Source organism: Corvus kubaryi, unplaced genomic scaffold (assembly GCF_017639235.1).
Source record: "Corvus kubaryi isolate FWS band 111438036 unplaced genomic scaffold, C.kubaryi_AGA036_p1.0 65000, whole genome shotgun sequence".
NCBI lineage: Eukaryota > Metazoa > Chordata > Aves > Passeriformes > Corvidae > Corvus > Corvus kubaryi.
In genome coordinates this window covers 193,610-217,373 of record NW_024581681.1, presented here as the reverse complement: position 1 = coordinate 217,373, position 23,764 = coordinate 193,610, and the positions used below count along the sequence as shown (strand labels likewise).

General features: G+C 39.8%; 2 protein-coding genes across 4 annotated transcripts in view; both read left to right on the top strand.

Moving 5' to 3' along the window:
• The window catches only part of LOC121672843 (tomoregulin-1-like), a 111,491-nt gene extending 105,003 nt beyond the window's left edge, over positions 1-6,488 (top strand). For 2 of the 3 annotated variants that reach the window (XM_042045750.1, XM_042045749.1), the window contains exons 9-10: positions 3,432-3,590; positions 5,261-6,488. In XM_042045750.1, coding sequence (XP_041901684.1) covers positions 3,432-3,590; positions 5,261-5,345 — 244 coding nt within the window. In that variant the 3' untranslated portion in view covers positions 5,346-6,488. The remainder of the gene's footprint in view (positions 1-3,431; positions 3,591-5,260) is intronic. The other variant, XM_042045751.1, reaches the window with a different exon arrangement.
• A 94-nt stretch (positions 6,489-6,582) lies between these two features.
• On the top strand, positions 6,583-21,793 carry LOC121672844 (caveolae-associated protein 4-like). The gene is made up of 2 exons (XM_042045753.1): positions 6,583-7,415; positions 19,694-21,793. The coding sequence occupies exons 1-2, from the start codon at positions 7,005-7,007 to the stop codon at positions 20,351-20,353; spliced, it is 1,071 nt and encodes a 356-aa protein (XP_041901687.1). The 5' UTR covers positions 6,583-7,004; the 3' UTR covers positions 20,354-21,793.
• Positions 21,794-23,764: the final 1,971 nt, after the last annotated feature.

The window sequence follows — 23,764 nt, the reverse complement described above, 5'->3', positions numbered from 1 at the left end:
TTAGCTCCCAGATATTTTTTCCTTTAGATTTCACCAATCAAATTCTGTATCTTTGTTTTCCTCCAAAAATTATTTTTATTTAAATGATTATTATTACTATTATTTAAATATATAAAAGTTGTTTATAGAAAAAGGCCACTTTGCAGTAAGATGCAGTGCCCTACTTACTAGGACGCTTATCCTGAGCTTTTATCTTGCAAGTTTGTACTTTCAGATTAATGTGGCTGAAGCTGCTATAACTCTTTGCTTTCCTTCACTTTTGAAACTTCAGCTGTAAATACATTGGATACTTTCATATTTTCTCACCTGATCCTTATTGATTGATGATATTTAGGTGTTTTTTGCACTGCCAAGATTTAAGGGTTTCCAGACAGGTCAGAGAGCAGGCAGCCCAAAAGGCAGAGCCACTACAGTTGTCAACTTATAAAATGTTGATGTTTGCCCATCATCTTGATGGGCATTAGGCAATACTATCTGATTACAGTATTCTTTTTGATCTAGAACTGTATTTAACACAATTTATAGTGTATTTGTCCTCAAAATATTTAAAGTAACAAGGAAATGTTTTTCACGAATGTTTTTCAAGTCTGACTTAACTAATTTTTATTTTCTCAGATTTTTTTTCTAGGAGGTGCTAATCTTACAGAAATTTATCATTTATGATTCAGAGTAAATTCAATCTTTTTAAATATTTATTATGACACTAATAATTACTGACAGGCAATGTTTTGATGAACTTAATTAATGTATCATCCCTTTAAATTCTATTTTATGGTTAGATTTACTGTTACTACCTTTAACTATGTATTTATACAGTCTGAATAGTAGCTCAGCACTGAGCCTAGCACAACAAACCTCACGTGGTTCCAGCCAAGAATTTGTGACTGTCAGTTCTTAACCCTGAGTATCAGATCTCCTTTGGATTTTTCTTGGCTATTAAAATACTGATAGTCTCATGCTTTATGCATGTTTCTTACTGAAGCAGAGTTATTAAGGAAACAAATAGTTTATAACAGACATCAATCTGCCGTAGTAATCATGTGCCTCTATCAGAGAAAAAAATTCTCTCTCCAGCAAGGAAAATATAATGATGAATGCTAAGGGCCAATTGTTATTTTCAAATGCTTTTGGTTCTCATACACATCTAGCACACACATTGTTTAATTTGGTCCTCATTTCCTGGCAGCAATGTATGTGAGGTGTTGGATGACCTATAAAACTGCAGAAAATACTTGTGCAGAGCAAATTCTGAGTTTTACTTTCACTAGGGGCAGTGAATCTCCTTGCTTATTGTACAGCAGCCCTCCAGGACTGCCAGCAGGCAGGTGGGAGGAAGGTTTTGTAGCAGTCAGTTGCACAGAATTGAGTTTAGCAGCCTTTGCACAGATGGGATCAGGTCTGTCTCCTGCTGCCCCCCTTGTGCAGTGCAGTTTTGCCCTGTCCTTATGGCAGGCTGCGTCAAGGACACACAGTCCAGCCCTTTAAAAAGAAATCTACACTTCTTTATGCTAAATCAATTAATTGACTAATCAGCTTATTTTGATAAATCCCTGCTGACCCTATTGATCTTGCTATCATACTAATGCTATATTATCTTGTTATGCATTAATGCAGCAGAATGCTTTAAAATCTGTTCTACTCGTTTAAGGCAGTAAACTAGTGCCTACTACTTCATCCTGCATGATGTAATTCCTAATACAAGCACTTCTTCTCCTGAATCTGCATTCAGTACTTCTCAGAAATAATTTCTTGTCATTTCAGTGTTTCTGAGGAAACATCTTTGAATTCCTTGTGCCTCCTCTGCCTTGTTTTGCCTTCTCTGCATTAAAGCAGCTCTCACATTGATAATACTTCAACTTCTACTTTCTTTAATGAAACAGAAAGCAAAGTAACAGTAAGATTTAAGTCCTCTTGACTAGTAAGGCCTCTTCCTTTTTGTGTCTTGCATGATTACCAGCATGTTCACTCTCCTCATTCTTCTTGTATGCTTATACAAAGTTCTCTTTATTCCTTTCCTGGCTACCACTGGGCACACTTACAGTACATGGAGGGCTTTTTTAACAAGTCTTACCAGAATTTCGTTCATGCCTGAACCAAAACTCCTTACACGGCAGCTCATGGCTGGAGAAAGTAGAATCACAAGATTATGAACATGTAAACCCCCAACTATTATCCCTGCATGCAGAGAGGGATTAGGAGTTGCATTAGCAGTTGTAGAAAGGTCTTTGGTGTAATTATTTTGCTGCTCCAAACAGAATTGATTCCTACCCTAGCACAAAGCTTTTGAATGGATGAGTCTGATTTTGAGTTGCATTTAGGCTTGTCAGATCCAGTTTACAAAAGGATTGTTGCTCAGCCTGCGTGTGAGTACTTCTTCTCCAGCTTTCTGCTGTAGAGCTGGAGGCCAATTACACGATTCAGTTGTCCAGAGTGATGCATTTGCGTCAGTCGATTCTAAAGGACAAGGAACTTGCTCAGGGTTGTAAGTGGTGGCCTTTGATTCTGCAGACTTCATCTCAGTGTCTTGGGTGGCACTTGCCTTCTCTTGTGCCTCAGCCTCTTTTGCCTTGAGACATGAATTGTTTCAGAGCATGTTTGCACTGGCACATCTCTCATCGCCTGAACACGTCACTGCTCAGGAACAGCCTCTGCTGAGTTTCTCATTGAGCTAACTGCTGCTTTGCTCAGGCAAGTTACCATTTAGAGATCTGCTTCTCTTCTGCTTCCAGCTATTTCTCCCCCACCCCATGCAAATTATTTTGGATTCTTTCTTGAACTCTCACTTGAACAGATGTGGGCCACTGGGTTTTCTAAGCTGACCTCCATCAAATTCTGGCTCAGCCACAAGGCAAGAGGGGGTTTGGTGCTGGTGTTGTCCAGCAGATTTTGCAAGATTCCACTTCTCTAGGTTGCAGCTTGTAAAGGGATCTTCCTTTTTCAAGGTGGATTTTCAACCCACATTTCAAGCTTCTCCTTCCTCTTTTTCACTTCTGTCCCATATTGACAATGGAGCTGAATGAGTTGTGCTCGCTCTGTGTTTCATGAGCATGGTTCTTGTGTTTCATTTAGCCTTTTCTTCTTGTCTTCAAAGTGTCTACTTGTTTCACCCAGTTGACACTCTTCCTAAATATTGTACCAATATAATAATGACCCACATATTTATTTTGACAAATCAGGGCCTTCCCCACACTGGTGTGTTTTCAGAGGGCCACTAGTAACCTTATCCAGAAAAAGCAGAGCATATCTACTTGTTCTGTCTCTTTTCTTGCCACACAGATCCAAACCATTCCCTACCCCAAGTGTTACCACAGCTGCACCTTCTCACCAGCTCTTTCTCAGCTGGAGTCACCTTGGATTTCTCATTTCAACTGCAAAATGACTGGGTTGCTGTCAAATTACAGAGTCCATGAAATATTCCTTTTCTTTTTCAGGTGTGAATCAGGATATACTGGACAGCACTGTGAAAAGACAGACTTTAGTATTCTTTATGTTGTCCCAAGTAGACAAAAGCTTACGCATGTCCTTATTGCAGCAATAATTGGAGCTGTACAGATTGCCATTATAGTTGCAATTGTCATGTGCATAACAAGGTAGGTAAAGACAAAAAGTGAAAAATTACACATTGTATGGATATACTTTTTCTGTATTTAATTATATGACGCCCAGTATTTTATTTGCTTAATACCCACATGAAAACTACCTAATGACCGAAGCAGGATGATTATGTAACATCCTATCTGCCCCTTTGTTTCTTTGGTCACAAAAGACAGATTTGTTTAAATTCAGAAACCACCAGTAACCACTCAATCTCCAGACCAAATACACAGCTGAACAGATCAGCCTTGAAACAAATCCAAGAGGTCATCTACTGTGTTAGACCTTCACTGGACTTACTGAAACATTGCTGATAACTTATGGAAGCTATGCTCCCCAGCTACCACCCACTGAAACCAGAGAGGTTGATGTCATAGGTTCCCTGATGTACCACTGTAAATGGTGTTACACAGAGAAAAAAGTACCTTTCACACCATATACACTTTCTGAAAATTAGTGTGCAACTTAGTCCCGTTATTAGACACTCACTATAAGAACCTATTTTATGAAACTTAAAGATGCACAAGCACAGAGTTCAGGTTTCTGGGTTCTGTCATCTCTCACCCTGTGTAAAAACTGAGATGAGAGCCATGGGTTCTTTTTGATGACAAGGCATTCAGTTCTAGGACTTGAACCAAACAAGCACTGAGGTCTCTGAGATAGATTAAGGATGACTTAGTTACCTTATAGGAGCATGAAGCATTTAAGTCTTACACTTGGGCATCAGTGACACAGTTTGACTTTTCTTCCTCAAGTTGTCCTTCACTTTTTCAGCTCCACTTACACTGGGCCATAAAACTTTCTGCTACTGCATTAGTGCACAGCTTCCCAAACTCAGTGATGTAGAGGGACACTCCGTGAATGAACAGTACAGGCCTTTTTCCTTGTATCCCTTGTAAAGTTCAACCTAACCGACACTAGCTCGTGTAAAACACCACCTGTACATGTGCAAGAGTTACTTGGCTCATGCAACTGATGCCATCCCCTTTTTCACACTGCATCCTGCTGGCCAAAGCAGTGGTGTGGAAGACTATGTTTCAGCTCCTCTTTCAGCTTCTCTATGACCATTCACCAACTCTCAGTCTCTCACGTCTTGTTGCATCCCAGCAGGACTGCTCCATCATGCATTGCCTGGCTAAGTGCCATTCTGTTCAGGATTGCTGGCTTTTGTGAATCCTTTTAGTTGTGTGTCTGGCCCCAAGAAAAGGATCACCAGAGTCACCCCACAGAGAGACCTGGGTGGGGTCTGTCGCATAGGCTGCTGTGAGCAGCAAGGCACCTGGAGGTCCAGCACTTCAAAAGTCTGATTGATCCAGTCTCGCCATCCACTGGGTTTTAAATATGAAATATGTATAAAGTAAAGCTAATGCAATCATTCCTCATGGAATGTGTTTGCTGGATCAAGGCTGAAGGATGAAACCTTGCTGGTTTCAGTCTCAAGGTCAAGCAGGGCTCCCTTTTAAATGATCTGGGGCCCTACAGACATTCCCAGGTGACAGTCCAGTACTAAATAGCAGGACTGTCCCATTGGTCAGCACAGATCATAGACTTCTTGCTGTTGTTAAGTACAGAAAATTAAGTCAACGTGTTATTGCTAGGCTTAATTATATGTGGCATATATAAAATCAGCCCTCCTTTTCTATTTGTCTCTCTTTTTTTTTAACAGAAAATGCCCCAAAAACAATAGAGGACGTCGGCAGAAGCAAAACCTAGGCCATTTTACTTCAGATACATCATCCAGAATGGTTTAACTTAGTGCTTTTTATACCTACATTGACCATGTGATGTACATTTTTATTATATCTTTTTTTAAAGAATGGAAATATTTATTTCAGAGGCCTTATTTTTGAACATTTTTAGTGTAACAATGTTGGTCTGTATTCTGAAAGCATCAGCTCTAACAGCTATGGACTGTTTTAGTATCTTTACTTTTATGTTTTTGAATACAGTAGTTCATTTTCTGTATCTGTATCACATGGTTATATAATAGACTTGTGCTTTATCCATGGAATGTAATATTTTTGGAAACACAGATTTATTTCAACAATGTTGTAGACTTAAAAAAGCCCCAACAAACCAACAAAATAAGTCCACATTACCTAACAAACAAGGCATGAACTAAAGGTAAAAATGTTTACAGTTTACTTTTCTTATGAGGAAATAGAAAACACTGTGTTTAAATACCGTAGATATTTAAATGTTTTTGGAAGTTAGTAACTGATTTTCTAGACACTGCCTATCGCATGAACTGTGAAGCTGTGTGCTGTGTGTAGTTGTAACATATTTATAAAATGTGTGGGCTGGGTCTAAGCACTGCCATCTACATAAATAATTCCAACAATTTATTTTTAAAGAGGAAAATTATAAATTTCATAATTTGGGAAGTTACCTGGTAGAACAGATGGCACAGGTCCAAAAGAAGTAGGTCTTAGTAGATTTAGGTATTGTAAAAAAATTGGTGTTGAATAATTGAACACAAATAATTGGAATAAAGCCTACTTTATCACTGTTAAAACTGTTTTAATACTTCTTAAACTTTTTTAAAGGAAATACATGTTTTAACACCTACAATACAGATTGTATAGTGTTTGTGATTAAAATTTAAAAAAAAATAAAAGTGAATGAATTACTAGCGCTCTTGTATAGAGTATTTTCAAGAGCTAAAGAAGTCCATCCAAATTAGTCTGCTGGTCATAGTTATATTAATAGACTGTTAGTTGTCGTTTGAAAGATCCCAAGATAAAGTGTGAATAGGATGTGTTCAGCTGTTTTAACATGTAGTGTAGGCTTTCAGAATTTTGCATGTAGGATTTAATAATTTGTTCAATAAAAAAAAAAATGCTTTCAACATTTTGAACTGGAAAAGCATGTCACAATACAACATTTTCACTATATTGTCTCTGGTTTAGTGTGTTTATTTGTTACCCCATGGGGTAATTGCAGCAAGTTGAAGACCTGAAGTTGTTTTGCTGGAAAAAAAACAACTGTTCATTTTCCTGACTGCTTTTTGAATTCCCTCAGAGGAAAGCACTCCAGTAACATGAAAACAAAAGTAGATCTTTAAAAATATGCAAGTTTGCTTTCCTGCTTAATTAGCAAGTTACTTAACTTTCCTGGATTAACACTAATAACTTCATCACTACAGAAGCGTGACCCTTTAAACGTATGTTCCTTTCCAGATATTGCTTCCTAATTTTAGGGGTTTCATGTTGCTGAAAGTATCTGAACAATCATGTGTGGATATTTTGTAGTCAGAAGTATTTGACCAAGCTCCAGGAGCGGCGTTTCACGCCCTACTTTGAGCATCGCCGGAGCCAGCTGTCGCCCTGGCTCCCTGCAACAGCGCCAGAATCATTCTGGCAGGATCACCGAAACTTCGCCTCCCTCCAACCTGGCTGAAGGCAGGCAAAATGGATCGCCGTGAACTCACCTCAGAGGCTGAAAAAACACACCAAAATCGTCTCTCCAGCGCCACTGAGGAGGAAGAAGAGCAAGATGCAGCTTACACGATTGTGACAGTCCTGGACAAAGTCGCCAACATTGTTGACAGCGTGCAGGCAAGCCAGAAGAGGATAGAGGAGAAGCATAGGGAGATGGAAAATGCCATCAAGACCATACAGATTGACATTTTAAAGCTTGCCCAGGCTCATGGCAATACAGGCTTCATGGTGAACAAGTTACTGGAGAAAACCCGCAAAGTCAGCTCCACCATGAAGGAGGTGCGGGCGCGCGTGGAGAGGCAGAACACCAGCGTGCAGAAGGTGAAAGCAAAACAAGAGGAGATGCTGAGAAAAAACAAATTCCGGGTCGTGATCTATCAGGTAACCATGAACCTAATTTCTTGTGGTACTGTCTCTTTGCCACCTCCATGGTGACTTCTGGTAGGTGCTGGTTAATGAAGCAAAAGGTGCGGTTTGTCCGACATAGGAGTTATTTTGTGCTTTCTTTGACGTTGATCTGTGCTCCCCAGTGCCTTTCAGCATGAACCTACTGGCAGCAGCACACAGGGTCTATTATTAGTGTGGGTAGGTTTCTGAGCCAGTCGTGTAAGATTAACTGCAGATCAGCAAGGACTATTTGCTGCCTCTCTGAAAGGTAATATGAGGTAGGCCCTGTGAATCTTGTCATACAAACCATGCCTGACATTCATCTCTGTTATTTTTTTCACCGTATTAGGTAGAAGTGCAAATAGCGAAAGTGTTTTCAGGCTCCCTGAAACACAGACTTTCTTCTAACACTAATTTCAAAGCATGGCTTGTTTAACTGGCATCATTGCCCAGGCTTTCATACTGCTGACAAATTGGGACTTTTTTCATTGTCTCAGTGTATAGCAGTATATGTACAAACTAAAGCTCAGACCCACAAACCCTTCATGACAACAAATACTACCTTGCATGCTCTACCTTGGAAATGGTTTAACATAGCACTGTTCTTTCAATCACAGTGGGCAAGGAAATCTTATAGTTTCTTTCACTGACCTTATTCTAAGATGTTCATTGTACTTAAAAAAATTTGTGTTTGAAAAGAAGTTTCATGAAGCAGCATGGTCTCGCTTGCATCCATACAAACAGCGCAGACAGTTCTGGGGTCTTGTCAATGAGTGCTGTGAAACACATTTGTCTAATGGTCTGATCCTGCCTTTGCTGGAACTTCCCAGCTTCCCAGGTCAGCAGAAAGTAAGAGTGTTTGATCTTTTGCCAGAAGCATAGTTGCTCCTTTTTTACCAGCAAGTCGCCAAAGCTTCTTTCAAATGGGTTGTATTCCTCATTAGGCGTTCTTGAAAATAACACCCCTCATGAGTAACACAATGCACTTCCCATCACTCAGCTTTACACCCTACTCTTGCATCTGTTTGTACATAAATAACTTCATTTGCAATGAATGGAGCCGTGTGTTTCACTGAGCTTATTCACCACCGTGTACCCGCTGACAAATTCTTCTCCATAACCTAGCTTTCTTAAATAGTTCACTTTCTACTACTGGGGAAAAAATAGCTGAAAAAAGGAGAAAAAGCTGAAGGTAGGGAATATTACCTCTTTAGTGTTCTGTTAGTACCATATAGAGCCAAATTGTGCCTCCCAGATTTTCTGACTGGATTACTTACTATAGTTGTTCGGTAAAAAGTACAGGCTCAATCTGTCCTATTATTACCATTATTGCAAGCTGCATCATCATCCTGGAATAGAATACAGGCACTTTCACTTTTTGGTTGCAAATAATTTTCCAGCTAAAGGTAATAAATCTCTGTGACTCCTCTGGTTAATGGCATAATGTCATTTCATTGATGGGCCTTTACCATAATGACTGCAGCAGAATCAATGCTTTGAAAACATTTGTTCTTAAAACAGTATTCATTATATGATGCAATTTTTTCTGCTGGCAAGACTTGAGCTGTTGTTTATTTAAAAATACAGTAACATATGGTCAAAATGGATTTACACGCAGGTGTAAAGAACAGCCTTTGGAATTTTAGGCATTTCATACAAAAGGTGGCTCTCACAATGTATACTTTCTCTAAGAAACACCTTCAGTAGGTGTTTATGATCTCTCTGCTGGTTTTGCTGGACAAGAATGACCTGCACCCTATTCTGTATGTTTAATTCTTAGGTGGTACTTTTCAGGAAGGGAAACAGCATTTTTTGTTGTCTTTCTGGCTTCCTCTTCCTACCGTGGTTTAGAACTATCAGTGAGAATATGAATGACTCCCTCCTTAACTTCCATCCCTTTTGTAATGTAGGTTGAACAACCTTTTCCCACTTGCCCAGAGGAGAGGCAGGTATGTGGATCCCTCTAGGATCCGCCATTTAACACTTTCTGGAGAGGGATAACTGCAGCGCTGCACAAAACCTGGAACACACTCGGTAGGCAAGAGTGCACTGTAACTTCAAGGCACAGGTACACTTATGAGAGTCTCTTTCACACAAGTGCAGTGATTTTCACACCGCTGATTTACACCACAGGCACACTGCTGCAGTGCCAAGACCTGAATGACTGGAGCTTGGCTAGGATGAGAAGGAGTCTGGGAACCAAGGTGCTCCCTGTGCTATACGTTACAAATGGATATAACCAAGTTGTTTACTCTGTGGTTGTGATTGATGGCTCTTCTGTAGTGAGGTTTTCTTCTGAAGAGGTGTTTGGGACATTGTGATGGGGCCAATGACCCGTGGCTTGCTGCCATGGAATCCGTACATGGGTGAGTACATGTGAGTTTTAGTTTTAACTTTTGCCGGAACATCAGCATATGAGGAGAAACAAAACACCAATTAAATACTAAAGGTTTTCTTTCAAGTGGATAGCTTTGATCTTATCACTGATGGAGGGAGTAGGCAGGTTGAAAAGGATCATTGGCTGAAGGAGATGGTCCCAAGACACCTCAGCAATGATGAAAAGGGTTGATGATATCCTCACATTAAAAAGAGACAAAGTGATCATTCTTAAGCAGAATGATTACGGAATTGAGAGCATTCGTTTTTAGAAGGCCATGTGGTGGAGGAAAAGATTTGGTAGCAGGCAGCTCTCCTCCCTAGGCTGACTGCATGATTAAAAATGCCAGGTTACTTCAGACTTTCTAGTGAGGTCTTTGACCCTGGAATGCTATGTGCCCTGAGACTATAGCAGGGAATAAAAAGGATGTTGTAGATTGTACAGGTCACTGCTCATTTCTGTTCAGATTAGTCTGAATAACCAGCTGTAAGAGCTATCATTTCTCTGAAGTCAAAGAACATTTAACAGTTTAAATCATTCTGACTAAATTATTCTGAAATTAAAGGGGTTTTTTGTTTTCACCCTGAAAGAACTTGTTTCATTTGCTTTTCTGCATGTTCTGCAGGTCCCTCTTTAAATGGGACTGTACAGGTACCAGAAAGTCCATGTTACTGGCCTTTTTTCTATTATTACTACATAAGCACTATAAATGAATAACAACTTTCTATGAAGGGACACGTGGATTTGTTTCACTCACTGCTGTCTGACATTTAAAACTAGTGGACGTGTCATAAACCAAGTAAGGTTATGGCTTGACTGGCCTACACTATCAGGTTACAACTGATTTTTTTCCCTGTGGTTGCTCCACTGCACACACGGGCAGAGGCTCACACAAGCAGCCTTGCGTATGCCACTGATAATATGCATAAATAAGTTAAAATATACGTATCTTCTCCTGCCCACTGTGGTTATAATGACTAGGACGCTAAGAATGGTGAGATCAAGACGGGAACAATAGTCTGGAAACCTGAGGTCAAAGCACTTTCATCTGAAGTGGCAGTAGAAATCAGGGTGTCAGGAGCTCAGGAGATTGCCATTAATTTGGTACCATTTGGGTATAAGAATGGCAAGCTCAAAAATTGCCCTGCAGAACAAAATCTTTAGTAGCATGGAGTTAAATAGCTCACCCAGAGCAGATTGTGCTAGGTGGCTCATATTTGATCATTTTTCTGCTTTGCAGAAACATGGGAGGTCTTATCCTTTCTCATATTTATGTGCCTGGCATCTTACCTCATAACAGATAATCTGGAAAAACAACAGGTGTCAGTGCATTGTGTTGAAATGTGAAACGAAGCTTGCAATGGGTTTCTGAAAGTGTGTTCCTAAGGTCGTCTTTGTCATCTGTGTAATATTTTCATTAAAAATCTTGGTACAGAAAAGGTGTGATAATAGTAAAATGTGCTCAAAATTAGAAGCTGTCAGTTCATAGAAAGAAATATAGACAAGAAACCAAATTACTTTTACAGCTGGAATAATGCTAATTTGAGTGTACATGGTGCTAATTCCTGTAGTTTTAGCTCTGATCTGAAACTATAAATGGATGTCTCCAGTCCTGGAGACAAAAGGGTCTGGACAAAACTGCCTTCTAGAACTCATGGGAAGAGAAGAAACTTAAATTCCTATTGAAGTGGAGCGTGAAAACTTAATGGGAAAAAAATGGTGCAAATTGTCTGACTACCTCTGACAGCAGAATACTGGCCTCGAGAGACCAGCGACACTGGGCCTTTGTTGGAGTCTTGTGGCAGAAACCTTACAAATATTTTTACAGCTGGGACAGGTAATTGCCTTTGCTGAGAATACAGAGAATAAAATAAACCCAAGGATTGTGTCAGAGAGTGTCGCAAGAGCCCTTTGTTTGCAGTGTTGAGCCCAGCGCTCCAGTTCAAAGTGCAGAGCTGGCCCCGTGCTGTGCAGCAGCCACTCATGAAGAGGCTGTCAACCAGATAAAAAAACCTGCGTTTTTAGTGATATGTTTGCAAGGAATGAGGAGAAAGGAAAATTTAAAAATAATAATAATAATAATAAACCCAGATGTTGGGCTATTTCTGTGTTCCTAAAATAAAATAGCTTGCATATTTCACAGGACTGTGTTCATACCAGATTATAAACTTGACTCAACACCATTTGGTCTGGTGCCCCCAGACCTGTTCCTTGGGGATGATCCTCACAGGGGACAGGCTGTCCTCAGAGCTGCCATTGATTTTTCTTGACCTATTAGCACTGAGTGGTGGAAACAGCTGATCTTAGTTTACATTTGCACTGGATGCAGCTGTCCAGGGCTTCCCTTGTGGTTGCCCTGCATGTCAGCGGAGGAGCGCAGTTACAACATGAGCCTCCTGTGTTGTGTCCCTTCTCCGTGGTCATAGAGGCTGCTTGGAACTGTCACCAGGAACTGTGGCTGGCTGCTGTGGGCACGTACGTGTCTTAGAATGGAATCATGGAATCACTTAGACTGCAAAAGATCCCTTGAGATCATGAAGTCCAGCTGTTCGGCAGCACCCTTCATTCCTGAGGCACAGATTTGGGAATGGACTTGACTGGGGACATGTGGTTGGGATTCATATTCTCAGCACTAGTGAAGATAGCAAAACCTTGCAATTATTCCTTTAGCACAGGAGTAAAGTTGATCAAAACAGCACAGGAACAGAGATAAGGAATATGTGAAGTCACAAACAGGAAGTTTAGGATCTGGGACAGGACTCATCTTGCCAGGCATTAGACATCAGTAACACAGATGTTTTTACATTTGGCTTGTATACTCCTTTCAAGGAAGCAGAGGGAAGTGTGTGGAACCTGATTCCCCCAACCTGTTGTAGACATCTGCTTCTGGATACAGTTTCTACATTATAAGTATTTGTTCTCCCCATGTAGTTAAAAGGTTGACCAGAAATGAGTTCATATGGAGACACATTTGCTAGGGCAGACAAGTTCAGCAGCTCCTGATAACTGGCTTTCACTTGTACTTGAGAACTCTTCCCTGGTCTAGCTGACTTGTAGGAATAGTCACCATGTGATGAATGAATGAATCAAAACATTACCAAATATTTTTTTTTTTTGCCTTGTGATGCTTTTTCTCCTTCACTTACAATGGGCTTCCAGAAAAATTGGAAATGAGAGATTTCACCAGTTTGATTGCAAGCCTGAGAAGTGACCTGCAGAGCTATTCCCTGGTCTAGTTCCATAAAACAATAGCAAAGCAGAGAAAGTGTGAAGCTTTTGTTTTCCCCTGAAGCTGCAGTCATCCTTTTTATGCAGCATGTGGTAGCCTGGAGCCAAGGGCTTATCCACTGATGTGGTGTAACTGGGAAGTGGTTGCTCATTGACTGCTGCAAGCTACAGACAACGATAATGGGAGAATGAGCCGAGTTCCTTTGTAGTCATTGTATGCTGGTGGTTGGATTAATGAATTTCTGTCAGAGTTTAAATAAAAGGGATGTGATGTCTTTTCTCAGGAAAGAGAAATGAGGGGAGTTGACTGTTCTGACCAGGCTGGTTTTCTGTTGTGTAAAAATAATTCTAAATGCAAGCAACAGCACTTGGCTGTGAAGTCTTATATGCTGAAGTGTTTATTCTCTGTCTACTTTACTTGATAAAATTTCTTAGGTGGCCTTTTAAAATAATCCTATTTCACTCTCATCTGAGCAGCTTTTTGGCCTGCTGGCAGAGAGTCTGAAATGACATATTTGCAGAAGAAATGAAGGGATCACTTGAGATTTATAAAGCTTCACTTTTAACTGTTAGAATATGAGTAAAAGTACTGAATGATTTGTAATTGGTTATTCATCAGTGGTTTCATATTGATTTAGAGCACAATTTCAAGATGTTTTGCTGGTTTACCTTGGCTACCAGTCTGAATAACAAATCATTCATTCAACATGCAAATTTCTATGATTTCTTTAAAACATTGTGGCAATGCAGTTTCCTGCTCATAAGCTGCCCATCATTTGCATCACCAGTTGTCATAGACACAGCAGTTGTGCCAGAGCAGGCGCTGGGTAGCCTTTGACCATTTTGCTGCTTTGTGCTCTGCTTCAGAATTGTCCGGTGATCACCAGCCAGACCCATCTGTGCTTATGTTAATTGTCACCTGCACTTTCCCTGTCACACATCCCAAGGCTGAAAGATAATTTGCTGTGACCTTTTCCATGTGCAACACAATGACTCCAAGTTATGGAGTTTCATCAGTCTCTCCTCCCTACTTATGCTGGGAGCAGTTTCTTTAGGACCATTTTGAGTCTTGATTTTATATATATACAATATACAATTTCATAGATATATATGTTATTTTAGATATATAAAAAATTAATTAATTGGTCATTCTGGTTTTCTGTTTTCTTTTATTTAAAAAAGCTTTGTTCTGCTAAAGTGTTGATTGAAATTAGGTAATAGCTGAGAGCTGATAACTGTTGCCATTATTAAAGCTGTTTACAGTTACATTTTCAAGCTATTTGGAAAGAGAGCACAAAACCAGTTTATAGCGTTTCTAGCAAATATTTACATGTAATAGAGTGTATTACCTTTTCTTCTCTTTGCCAACTTTGGAAGCCAGTTTGAGTTTTGAAATACAAACCTAGAATACATGTGCCAAAAACCAGGGAAGGACAAGGGATGTAAAGCTCTTGAATTGCCTGCATTCATTAAACTGCCCTCATATTCAATTATTTTTTATTTTCAAATGGTATAATAAAATTATTACTGAAACTATTATTAAAAGTGTTGATGTACTTAAAGCCTAAGTATTGTTTTACAGTGACATTATGTCGCTGTATCACTTAGCAAATCAAGTGAGCTCTAAACGAAAAACACACATTTTCTTAAGGAAAATAAAAGTACTGCTGCTATTAATTATTGATCCCATCTGTACTCCCAAAGAGTGGAAATTTAGCTAATTAGTTTGTGAGGGAATCTTTTCAACAACCCTTTTTCCTTTTCCCAGCCTCACAGTCCTTGCTGAAGGCATGATGTTCTTCCAGCAGCCCCCTTTGGCTCCTTAGTGCAGCAGTAAGTGAAGGCTGCTTTTAGAGCCAACCTGATCTTTACCAGGACACCATGGCTGCAAAATACCTGAGACATTGCTAAACAATTTGCTCTGCCATTTCCCCCTTTCTCCTCCCAGAGAGGAGGAGAGCTTGACTGTGCAGGCAGGGTTATCAAGCAGGCACTTTCTGAAACAGCCTCTTTTCCCCTGCGGATTTCAATTATCTGAGCATTGCCACCTTGAGAATCTCATACTGTTGATGAGAGGCACTGCCACATTTAAGATTATTTACCTACTGGTTTTAAGGTTTCAGTGAGGTGGAGAAGTCAGCACCTTTCCCTTTGCATGGTTAAGGAGCAGGTGCATTAGCCTTCTCTCATAAATGCTTTACTATATCCTATGGGGAAAAACATTCTACTGCTTTGATCCCTTCCTTGTGGTCACAAGATGCCAGCAGTGCCTGCAAACTGGTCACTGTTCCCTCCCATGGGTGCTGAGCAGCTAGAATTTTGGAAGCCAAGGGAATGGTTGAAGAGCAGAAGGAGGGTTTGAAGGACACAGGCTATGTCCCCTTGAAAATTTTCTAATTGTGAATTAAGCTGAAATGAGAGCAGAGGGTGAAAATGCCAGTGATGGAGTCAGACTTCATTGGGTTTCAATATTCTCTGCCCCTGGAGCCATCTGTTCCAATCAATGCCATGCGGGCCTTCTTCCTCAAAGCTGAGGGTTACTTACATGTTTACTTTGTATTCAGACAGGCCCTTAAGAACCCAAAATTCTTTGGCTAGGCATATTTGAGAGGTTAAATACTCAAAAAATAGGAAAAAAAAATTCAGGTTTTAGATGCTTTCTTAGCAAACTCACTGTGCCATGGGCTTCACCAGCCACTCCTGAACTGTGCACTTGCACTGTTACGGTGTCATACCTTTAAGTTTTGTCTGTTAAAGATTTTTCTTAAGCAGTGGATCTAACTACCCTGCAACTACAACTGCAAAAGTCTCCAGGATTTTTCCTTATTATTCAACCAGTGCTTTCAGTCTCTCCTTTGCTACCACAAAACCTGAAGTCTTTTTCCTTTCAGGCTTCATTTCCTTTGACACCCATGCATTTCTCCAAAACATTTCCAGTTTCAACACAACATCTAATCTGATTCCTTTCTCCCCTCTCTCCTCCTACACCCATTCACAACACACAAGCCCTCTTCTTAGCACCCTTGTCCCCTTACAAGATTCAGATCTACATGCAAGGTACCTGAGCCATGGCATGTTTGCTCAGAACAGATGTCAGCTTGGGGGAACAGGTAGAATGACTCAAAACAGAGCCAGCTTCACAGAAGAGCACTTATTTCTTTGTGTCAGAACCCAGATCCATTCCCAAATTGGTGAAAAATGTCCAAATGTTTCTGCATTAGTGGAGGGGCCATGTAAGTGTGAGAAGGTGGGAGATGCATAATATAAGCATGTGTGTTACATTTCTTGTACAAACCAAGACAACTTCCAAATCAACCACTTACATGACAGATTTACCAACTTTTTTCTTGGAAGAGAAGGAAAAATATTTTTCTGTTTGAAAGGTCTGTTTCCATTGTGTTGAGAGGTGGATACCTTTTCAGGAGACTATGGCCAATGAGCAATTATGGCCAACAAACACACCAGGACCAGTGTGAGCACCCTCTGCAGGTACTCCTTCTAGGAGGAGTGATGAAAGGGAAAAGGAATGCTCAGCTTCCATAGATTTGCGTTTGGATTCTGGCCTGTGCATGTCTTTGGTCTTTGCCAGTAGACAAGACAAGCAGAGTACATGTCCTATGTATTAATCAATAGACAGCCCATATGACCGCATGCCTCTTTCCTCAAGAAATCATGTTGAAAATAATTGACTGCTTGGTATAATCTTTCACTGTGAAATAATCTCCTGTCCTCATTTTAGATCCTCCCTTACCTCCCATGAGGTGGTGGTGGTGGTGGTAGGTACAAGTTCTTCGTAGCAAAATGCTTAAGCAGAATTTTAACAAAAAGCTTGCAAGCAGCAGCATCGATGGCTCAACTCCCTTCTCATCCTTCCTGAACATTGGACTGCCCAGTCCTGCTATTCCCAGTCCCATCTGCTTTCTAGGAAAAGGAGAAAGCTCTCACCCAGTTTAGGGCTTTGTTCTGTGCTGCTGAAATCAGTAGGTGTTTGGTCTTTGGTTTTAGTGAGCCTATAAAGGAGCTGGTAGCTATATGCTTTGACTCCATCTGTTTCCCACCTGGTACTAAAGCATCTTCTTCCTGCCTTAGGAAGGATGAGCTCCTCTCTTCTCTCTGCCCCACAGATATCTAGTGATAAGAAGAAATGAGTTAGGAGCAGGAGAGAGAAAGGAAGCAGATGAAAAAGCTCACCTACAGAGACTAAATCACCGTATTTTTATTCTGAAACCTTCCTAACATGCTAGACAGGTGCACTAATACTTTCCACTTCGGTAACATCCAGAAATCGTGAGAGGAGATAGAAACTCACACTAATGTTTTGCCTCGCTACATTTGATTCTGCAAGATGTGTGCAGACACCAAGGAAAAGAAGAAAATAAAAGATCTGGCAAAGTTTATGCTGCGAGTCTGTAGGAGAATGAAAATATTTCTCAGGATCTGCAGCTCTAGTTTCTGTGTCTCATCTACAAGATCTTCATTTCACATGTTCTTGTCCATAACTTTTAATTCTAATGTGTGTATGAAAGCTAAAGTGCTCTCTTCTTCAGCTAACAGACTAAAGGCAAATACATAAAGTTAAATAAATAAAAATCTAGCAGCTGACAAAAAGCACAGACCAATTCTTCTTCCTAAGGAAGACAACTTAAATATTGCAGAGAAAACAGTCTCTCTGCCTTCCCTCCTTTTAAAAAGTAATCTTCATATGAAAGGCATATTCATCTCCCCATATTGTATTCATTTCTGTAAGTACTGAAATGTTAGAATATTCGTTCTGGAAATATTTTTGTTACCATTTCAGTTGAAGGAGTGGGGTGTAATTTAAAAACTTTGAGGAATTATTATCCAGCTGTGTTTTAGTTAATTTTCAGGAAAAAAAAAAAGAGATTATGTTTATATGTAGAAGTCTTTATATAATTAATGTTAATTTGCACATGTTAATGAAGATGGTTATTAGCAAAACATTGTAGTTTCGTTCCTGCTGTTTTTGATAGATGAGCTGAATAACATTCTGCTGTAATCAATGTAACACAATTTGTCCCTATTTTTTCTAAGCATTAACCACTATTTTACTAGAGGGTTTTTATAGAAGCCAAGGCACGATGAGAGACCCTTAAGTGGGCTTTATCTGTCAAATAGCTCAGTGTATGTTATTTTATGTATTTCTAGCACTCAGTAAAATAACATGACTCACTACTAATGAGTCACTGTGAAAAATGACAGACATCTTTTTGGCTGGAAACAAGTTCACAGCAAAATTTCATGGGTTCATAGCCTCAATATTTTCTACATGAGGATGGTAATACTGAGGTAGAGTCCTGACACTGTCAGGCCTCAGAAATCACCTGAAGTGGTTAGTACTAATGGGAAACAGCTTAGAGAGTGCAATACAGCTGCTGTACCTGTTTGCACCCCAAAGGGCTGCTCCTCCTGGGGGAATAGCACACGCACGTGCATGGAAAAACCTGGGGGGGGAAGAAGGAGGTGGCATTGTCCACCTCATACACCTCCTACAAGTTACAATTTTTCTACTCTGCATACACTGCACTTCTAGGTAGAAGTAACTCACTAACACTGAGCCACAAATTCGTACTGTCCATGCAGATCAGGGAAACAACTTTTTTAGGAGATTCTCCCTGTTCAGATAAATCCTTCATCACCGTAAGCTTTTATCCCTTTTTTTTTTTTTTTTTGGATGTCCTTAACCACTAGCTGATTCTAGGCAAATTTTTTGTTTACTGTGGACAGTTTTTGGAAGTCTTCCATGTCTTTGAGCTTTGAGCCTCTAGCAATTTTTCTTTGGAAAGGCTGCATGAATTCCTAGGGCTAAGGTGTCTAGGATAGTCACCACTTCCAAGCATGCAGCTGACACACATTAGATGTGTGATCTAAATATATAATTCTGCATTCCCAAACAGGCCACCAAACTCACCACAGGAGACAAAGGTGCTTGCTCAGGAATATCATACATTTCCAAATGGAACAAATCAAGTTTACCTCAACGATGGTACAGGTGCTGAGTGAATTGAATGTTACTGGGTTTACCAAAAACCATCTCCCTGCTTTACTGACTTTGTCCCCTTGTGCAGACAGCACATCTAAGTTGATATGTTGGGGTTCATCCCCTTCTGGGCAGCAATGGAAAGTGTTTGCTAAGTTCCAAATAGTCAAAAATGCACAACTGTCTTGGTAATAGTAGTAGACTGAAGCTACTCATATCATTGAGGCATTTGCTTGGACAGTGTAGAGCTGACACCAGCCCAAGAGCCTCTTTTGTCCACAGGGTGTGTGCTTTTATCAGCGAGAAATAATGGATCTAGGTCCAATCCAGAGGAGCAGATAAGCTCCCAAAAAAAAAAGACCTAGACAAGTCTGCTCTGAAAACCATTAGAGGCCAGTACCCATAGGACTATTGCATTAATTAATTTCAGGTAGAGCCACAGTGAAAAGAAATCTTTAATCCTGCATATAATATCTTTACAGAACTTGGCAAAGGTTTCTTTTGCCATTTGTGTTATGCACAGATCGAGTACGATGGTACAAGCCTACCTTACTTTGTTACAGTATTATATTTCCACTAATTAATTGCAAGCCAACCAGAAAAAAAAAAAAATTGAATCACCATCTTTTTGAAACACGCTGGAACATGACTCTCTGCTTTCATTCACAGGAGGAAACCGAGTGTCCTTCATCTCTCTCTGTTATCAAAGAGATGACAGCAGGCGAAACTATAGAGGATGATTTCTTCCCACCTGATGATCTGTCTTCTGATGAAGAATATTATATTGAAGAAAGCAAAGCAACCAAGTTCAAGAAATCAGGCATGAGGCGCATTGATGACATCAAAAAGGCATTTTCAAGGGAAAATATCCAAAAGACAAGACAAAATTTTGGCAAGAAGGTAAACAGGCTTCAAACTAGGATAGTGACCCCTGAGAGGAGAGAGAGAATCAGGCAGTCAGGAGAGAGACTGAAACAATCTGGGGTAAGAATCAAGAAAACCATTTCACAAGCTGCTCCGACAAAGGAGACATTCAAGATCCATAAAAAAAATAAAGAACGAACAGGAGCCGAAGGTCAGGAGGGGATCCCGGAAGCCAGCGTACACATCACCTCTGAGCTCCCATCAGCAGAGCCCTTCACCGAAGAAATCTCTTACACAGAAGTGATCACTAAGGTAAAGAAAGACAAGAACAGTGCAACAAAAGCTGCTTCCCAGTCAACTGAAATAGGGGTGACGATCCCAGAAGTCGTCTTTAAGCAGGAAAGAAAAGAAGGAGGAGGAGGTGATGATGACGTCCCTTTGCTAGACTTAAAGCAATCAGCATAAGGAGTCAATGAGCAAACACACCATACTGTCCTCACTGAGCAAGAGGGAACACAGTATGTACTCACTCAGCTTTAGAAAAATGTGTGAATTTGTGTTATATCACAAACCGTGTTGGTGTTGTTCTGCCATCCACACTGATGTCTGTAGTGCTTTCTTCCTGACAAAAGTCAAGCCATTCAAGTCAAGCCTGAATGAAGGGGCTCCCCCTGTGTCTCTGTGTGTGCCGATAGCCATCGTTAACCCAAATGTCAAAGGGAGATAGGAATCTGCTGCATTTCCAAGATTGATCTAGCAGTCACTTTACAGCCTAATCACTCTCATTGTTTTATGTACAACAGTATAAATTTATTTCCATTATCTTATACCAACTCATCTAATCAGAAAACAGTAACAAATCTATTACTTCATATTAGCAAAAGGAAGAATTATGTAAAATGTAGTTTAGCTGTACAAATATTATCATTTAAGGGCCCTCACAGAAAAAGCAGGAAGAGCATATTCCTGTTTTACCCACAGTGTGAAAAAATGTGGCAGGAATTATAGGGCTTTGAGTAAATTGTGTTTTTTCTCAGTGGAAAAGAGAAGCTCCTGAAATGACTACAGGTTATTTCCAGACTTCTGGAACAGGAAGGTTCATTGTAAGTAAGCAATGTGTTTTGTGCACTTATGGAGTAAGAATTAAAAAGAAGATACATTAAATATGGAACAGCAGGAAGAAAAGGGAAGAAGGTATCTTATTCATGTTTTGGAAAGATGAGCTTGTGAGAAAGGCAATGATATGAAGCAGTAGAAGTGGAATAAGATGAATGTATGGGTTCTGGATAAATAGAGAGAAAAATTAGAATATTATGATTACGGTTTCCTTGAGAGCTTTTAGAAAACTGTTACTCTTTACAGAGGAACATAGTGTTTATGAGCATAACTGACCAGACAAGGGAATTGTTTTGTTTTCCACTCTCTGTGCTTTTTCCGAGCTTCACTGCAATTAAAATCTATTCTATAAAGTCACAGATGTACAGAGCCAATCCATAACCCAATTCTTTTTTTCTTATCATCATCATTATTGACCAGTCACAGCCTCAGGGATTATGAGACAGACACCCTTTGGACTATGGAATGCTGTTTATTTGCAACTCTCGGGAGCCAGTGCCCTGACATCAGATACGTTTGTAAACACGACTGCTACACTGACAGGGGGTGCAGGACTGTATTGCTCTCTTCATTCTTCAATGGAGTTGCCTTCAAAGCACTTATCTAAAGCAATGTTAGTCATTACTATGTGTGTGAAACTTGTACAATACTGCCAAAAGCTGTATGATTGTATTTAATATATGGGATTCATTTTAACAGAAGAGCATAACTTGGTTATCTCTATACATTGTTTGAGGACTTCCGGCTAATTGTTAATGTATCATTTAAATATAATTAGTTTGATTTCAAGTATTCTGCCTGCCAGTTCTTTCATTTAGTCTGGTGTACATCCCGCTTGAAGTGAAACAGCTTTAGCAATAGTAACTAGGGGAACACTGGTTGGGGAAGGTCAATGTTTTACTATATTAGTGACATTTCAAATCAAATTAATGTTGTCAGATTGGAAGCACTCCACTGAGTGGAAGGGCAGGATAGAGCAAGAGAAGGAGACAGAGAAAGGAACACATTTCTGTCAGCAGTAAATTGTTCATCTCCACTCTACTGTAATCACATGCAAAAAGGAAAGAAAGTGTTTTGCTTATAGGAGACACTGATGGTTTTGTTCGGTGTTTTTTGCTAGTGATAAGAAGCCTTTCTGGAAAAAAGTGACTTTATGTTCTTCTTCAGTTCAGTATAAAACTGTGGCTATCTTCAGTGAAATACTGTATGGTTTTTCTGGTTCTTCAGTAATATGGCCTGCATTCTGTTCTGCAAGATTTGGCGTTTTCCTAAACTGATAAACAGGGTTTAGTTATTGAAATGAAAACATTGATGTTCAAATAAGCTATTTCTTTGCATTTTTATACAGCAGAACACTAAGTGCTAGAACATCATTGCCTCTAGATTTTCTTCATATAGCATTTAATTTTCTCATTTTATTTGACAAAGAAAAGAAGTGATGCAGTTTCCATGGAGCTTATAATGTAGCACCAGATATAACCTCTATCAAATATATATTTTTTTAATGTTTACTTCTAGCTTCAATTGGGCAGAGGATGATTTGTTTTCATAGCAAGCAGCGAGTTCTTCAGGTGTGCAAAGTACTTCAATGTACACTTTTTATTTTAAATTACTATCAGTGTTACCGACCTGACTTCTACATGTACCAAGAGATCAAAGTTAAATTACTCCATTTTCCTTCATAAAGGCAGAAAACACTATGGTTTGCGACCTCAATTTCTGTGTAGCAGCACAGCCCTTTGCTGCTTGAAGCCTTCCCCCATCTTTTTCATAATTTCCAAGATCAATGATCATGAAGCCAAATCCTTCAGCCTTCTCAGAAACAAAATTCTCAATGAAATTGGTTGACATACAGCTGCACTGCAGAGAGGTCTGGTGTATATTTTTTGAACAGTTGGTTTCACTTGAAAAGATAATCTTGCCGGCACTGTTGCTCCTAGCTCAGAGGAAAGAAAGGACCCTGTCCCCGTCTGCTCTTTTCCAAGAAGAAAGCTGGCACTCTGTACTTCGTTGTGGGTGTGAGTGTGAATATCAAACTTCCTCATGGAAAGAGCCCCACAATTGCTAACTGCAGAGTAAAATAGGTTATGGGAAGGGATGAACTACTTTCTTAGATACTTGCTATAAAAAATTGAAAGTGTTTACATGGAGAAACATGAATCTCCATGTTTACACGGAGAAAAAAAATATTAACAAAGTCCTGACTGCAAGTCCTTCTTTCATATCACCCAACAAAAATTTCTTTTGCTTTGAATTTGTGCTAGTGAAAAAAGCCAAACACATTTTCTGCCAATAGCTTCCTGTCTATTAAAAGAGAAGTATCAATCATCCTTCAGTTACAGGGTAGACAGCAGTGGTGCTTAACACAAAAATACTTCAACCATTTCAGGTGAAGTGTGGCCTGTGTGTTGGCTTCTTTTTTTTTAAACTAAACTGATGCAAAATACAGAACAAAAAGGAGTTAAGAGGTTTGAGTTTGCAGGATTCAGGCACTAATGCAAATGGAACAAGCACTAGCAGAGCCAAACTGGTGTTCGGATGTGGTTTTTTCCTGCTAATAATGGGGGGTGTGCACACCTTCCTTATAAGTGGATATAAGTTTAGAAATTCGTTAATAGGGGCAAAGGGCACTTCTTGTGCAAAGACAAACACTCCTGTTTCTATGATTGTTTACATTAAAAAGGGACTGTTCAAGAAAATGGTCGCAGCCATTAGTAAAACCACCCAGCAAGTTTACAAATGCAAAATCAAAGGAACTGT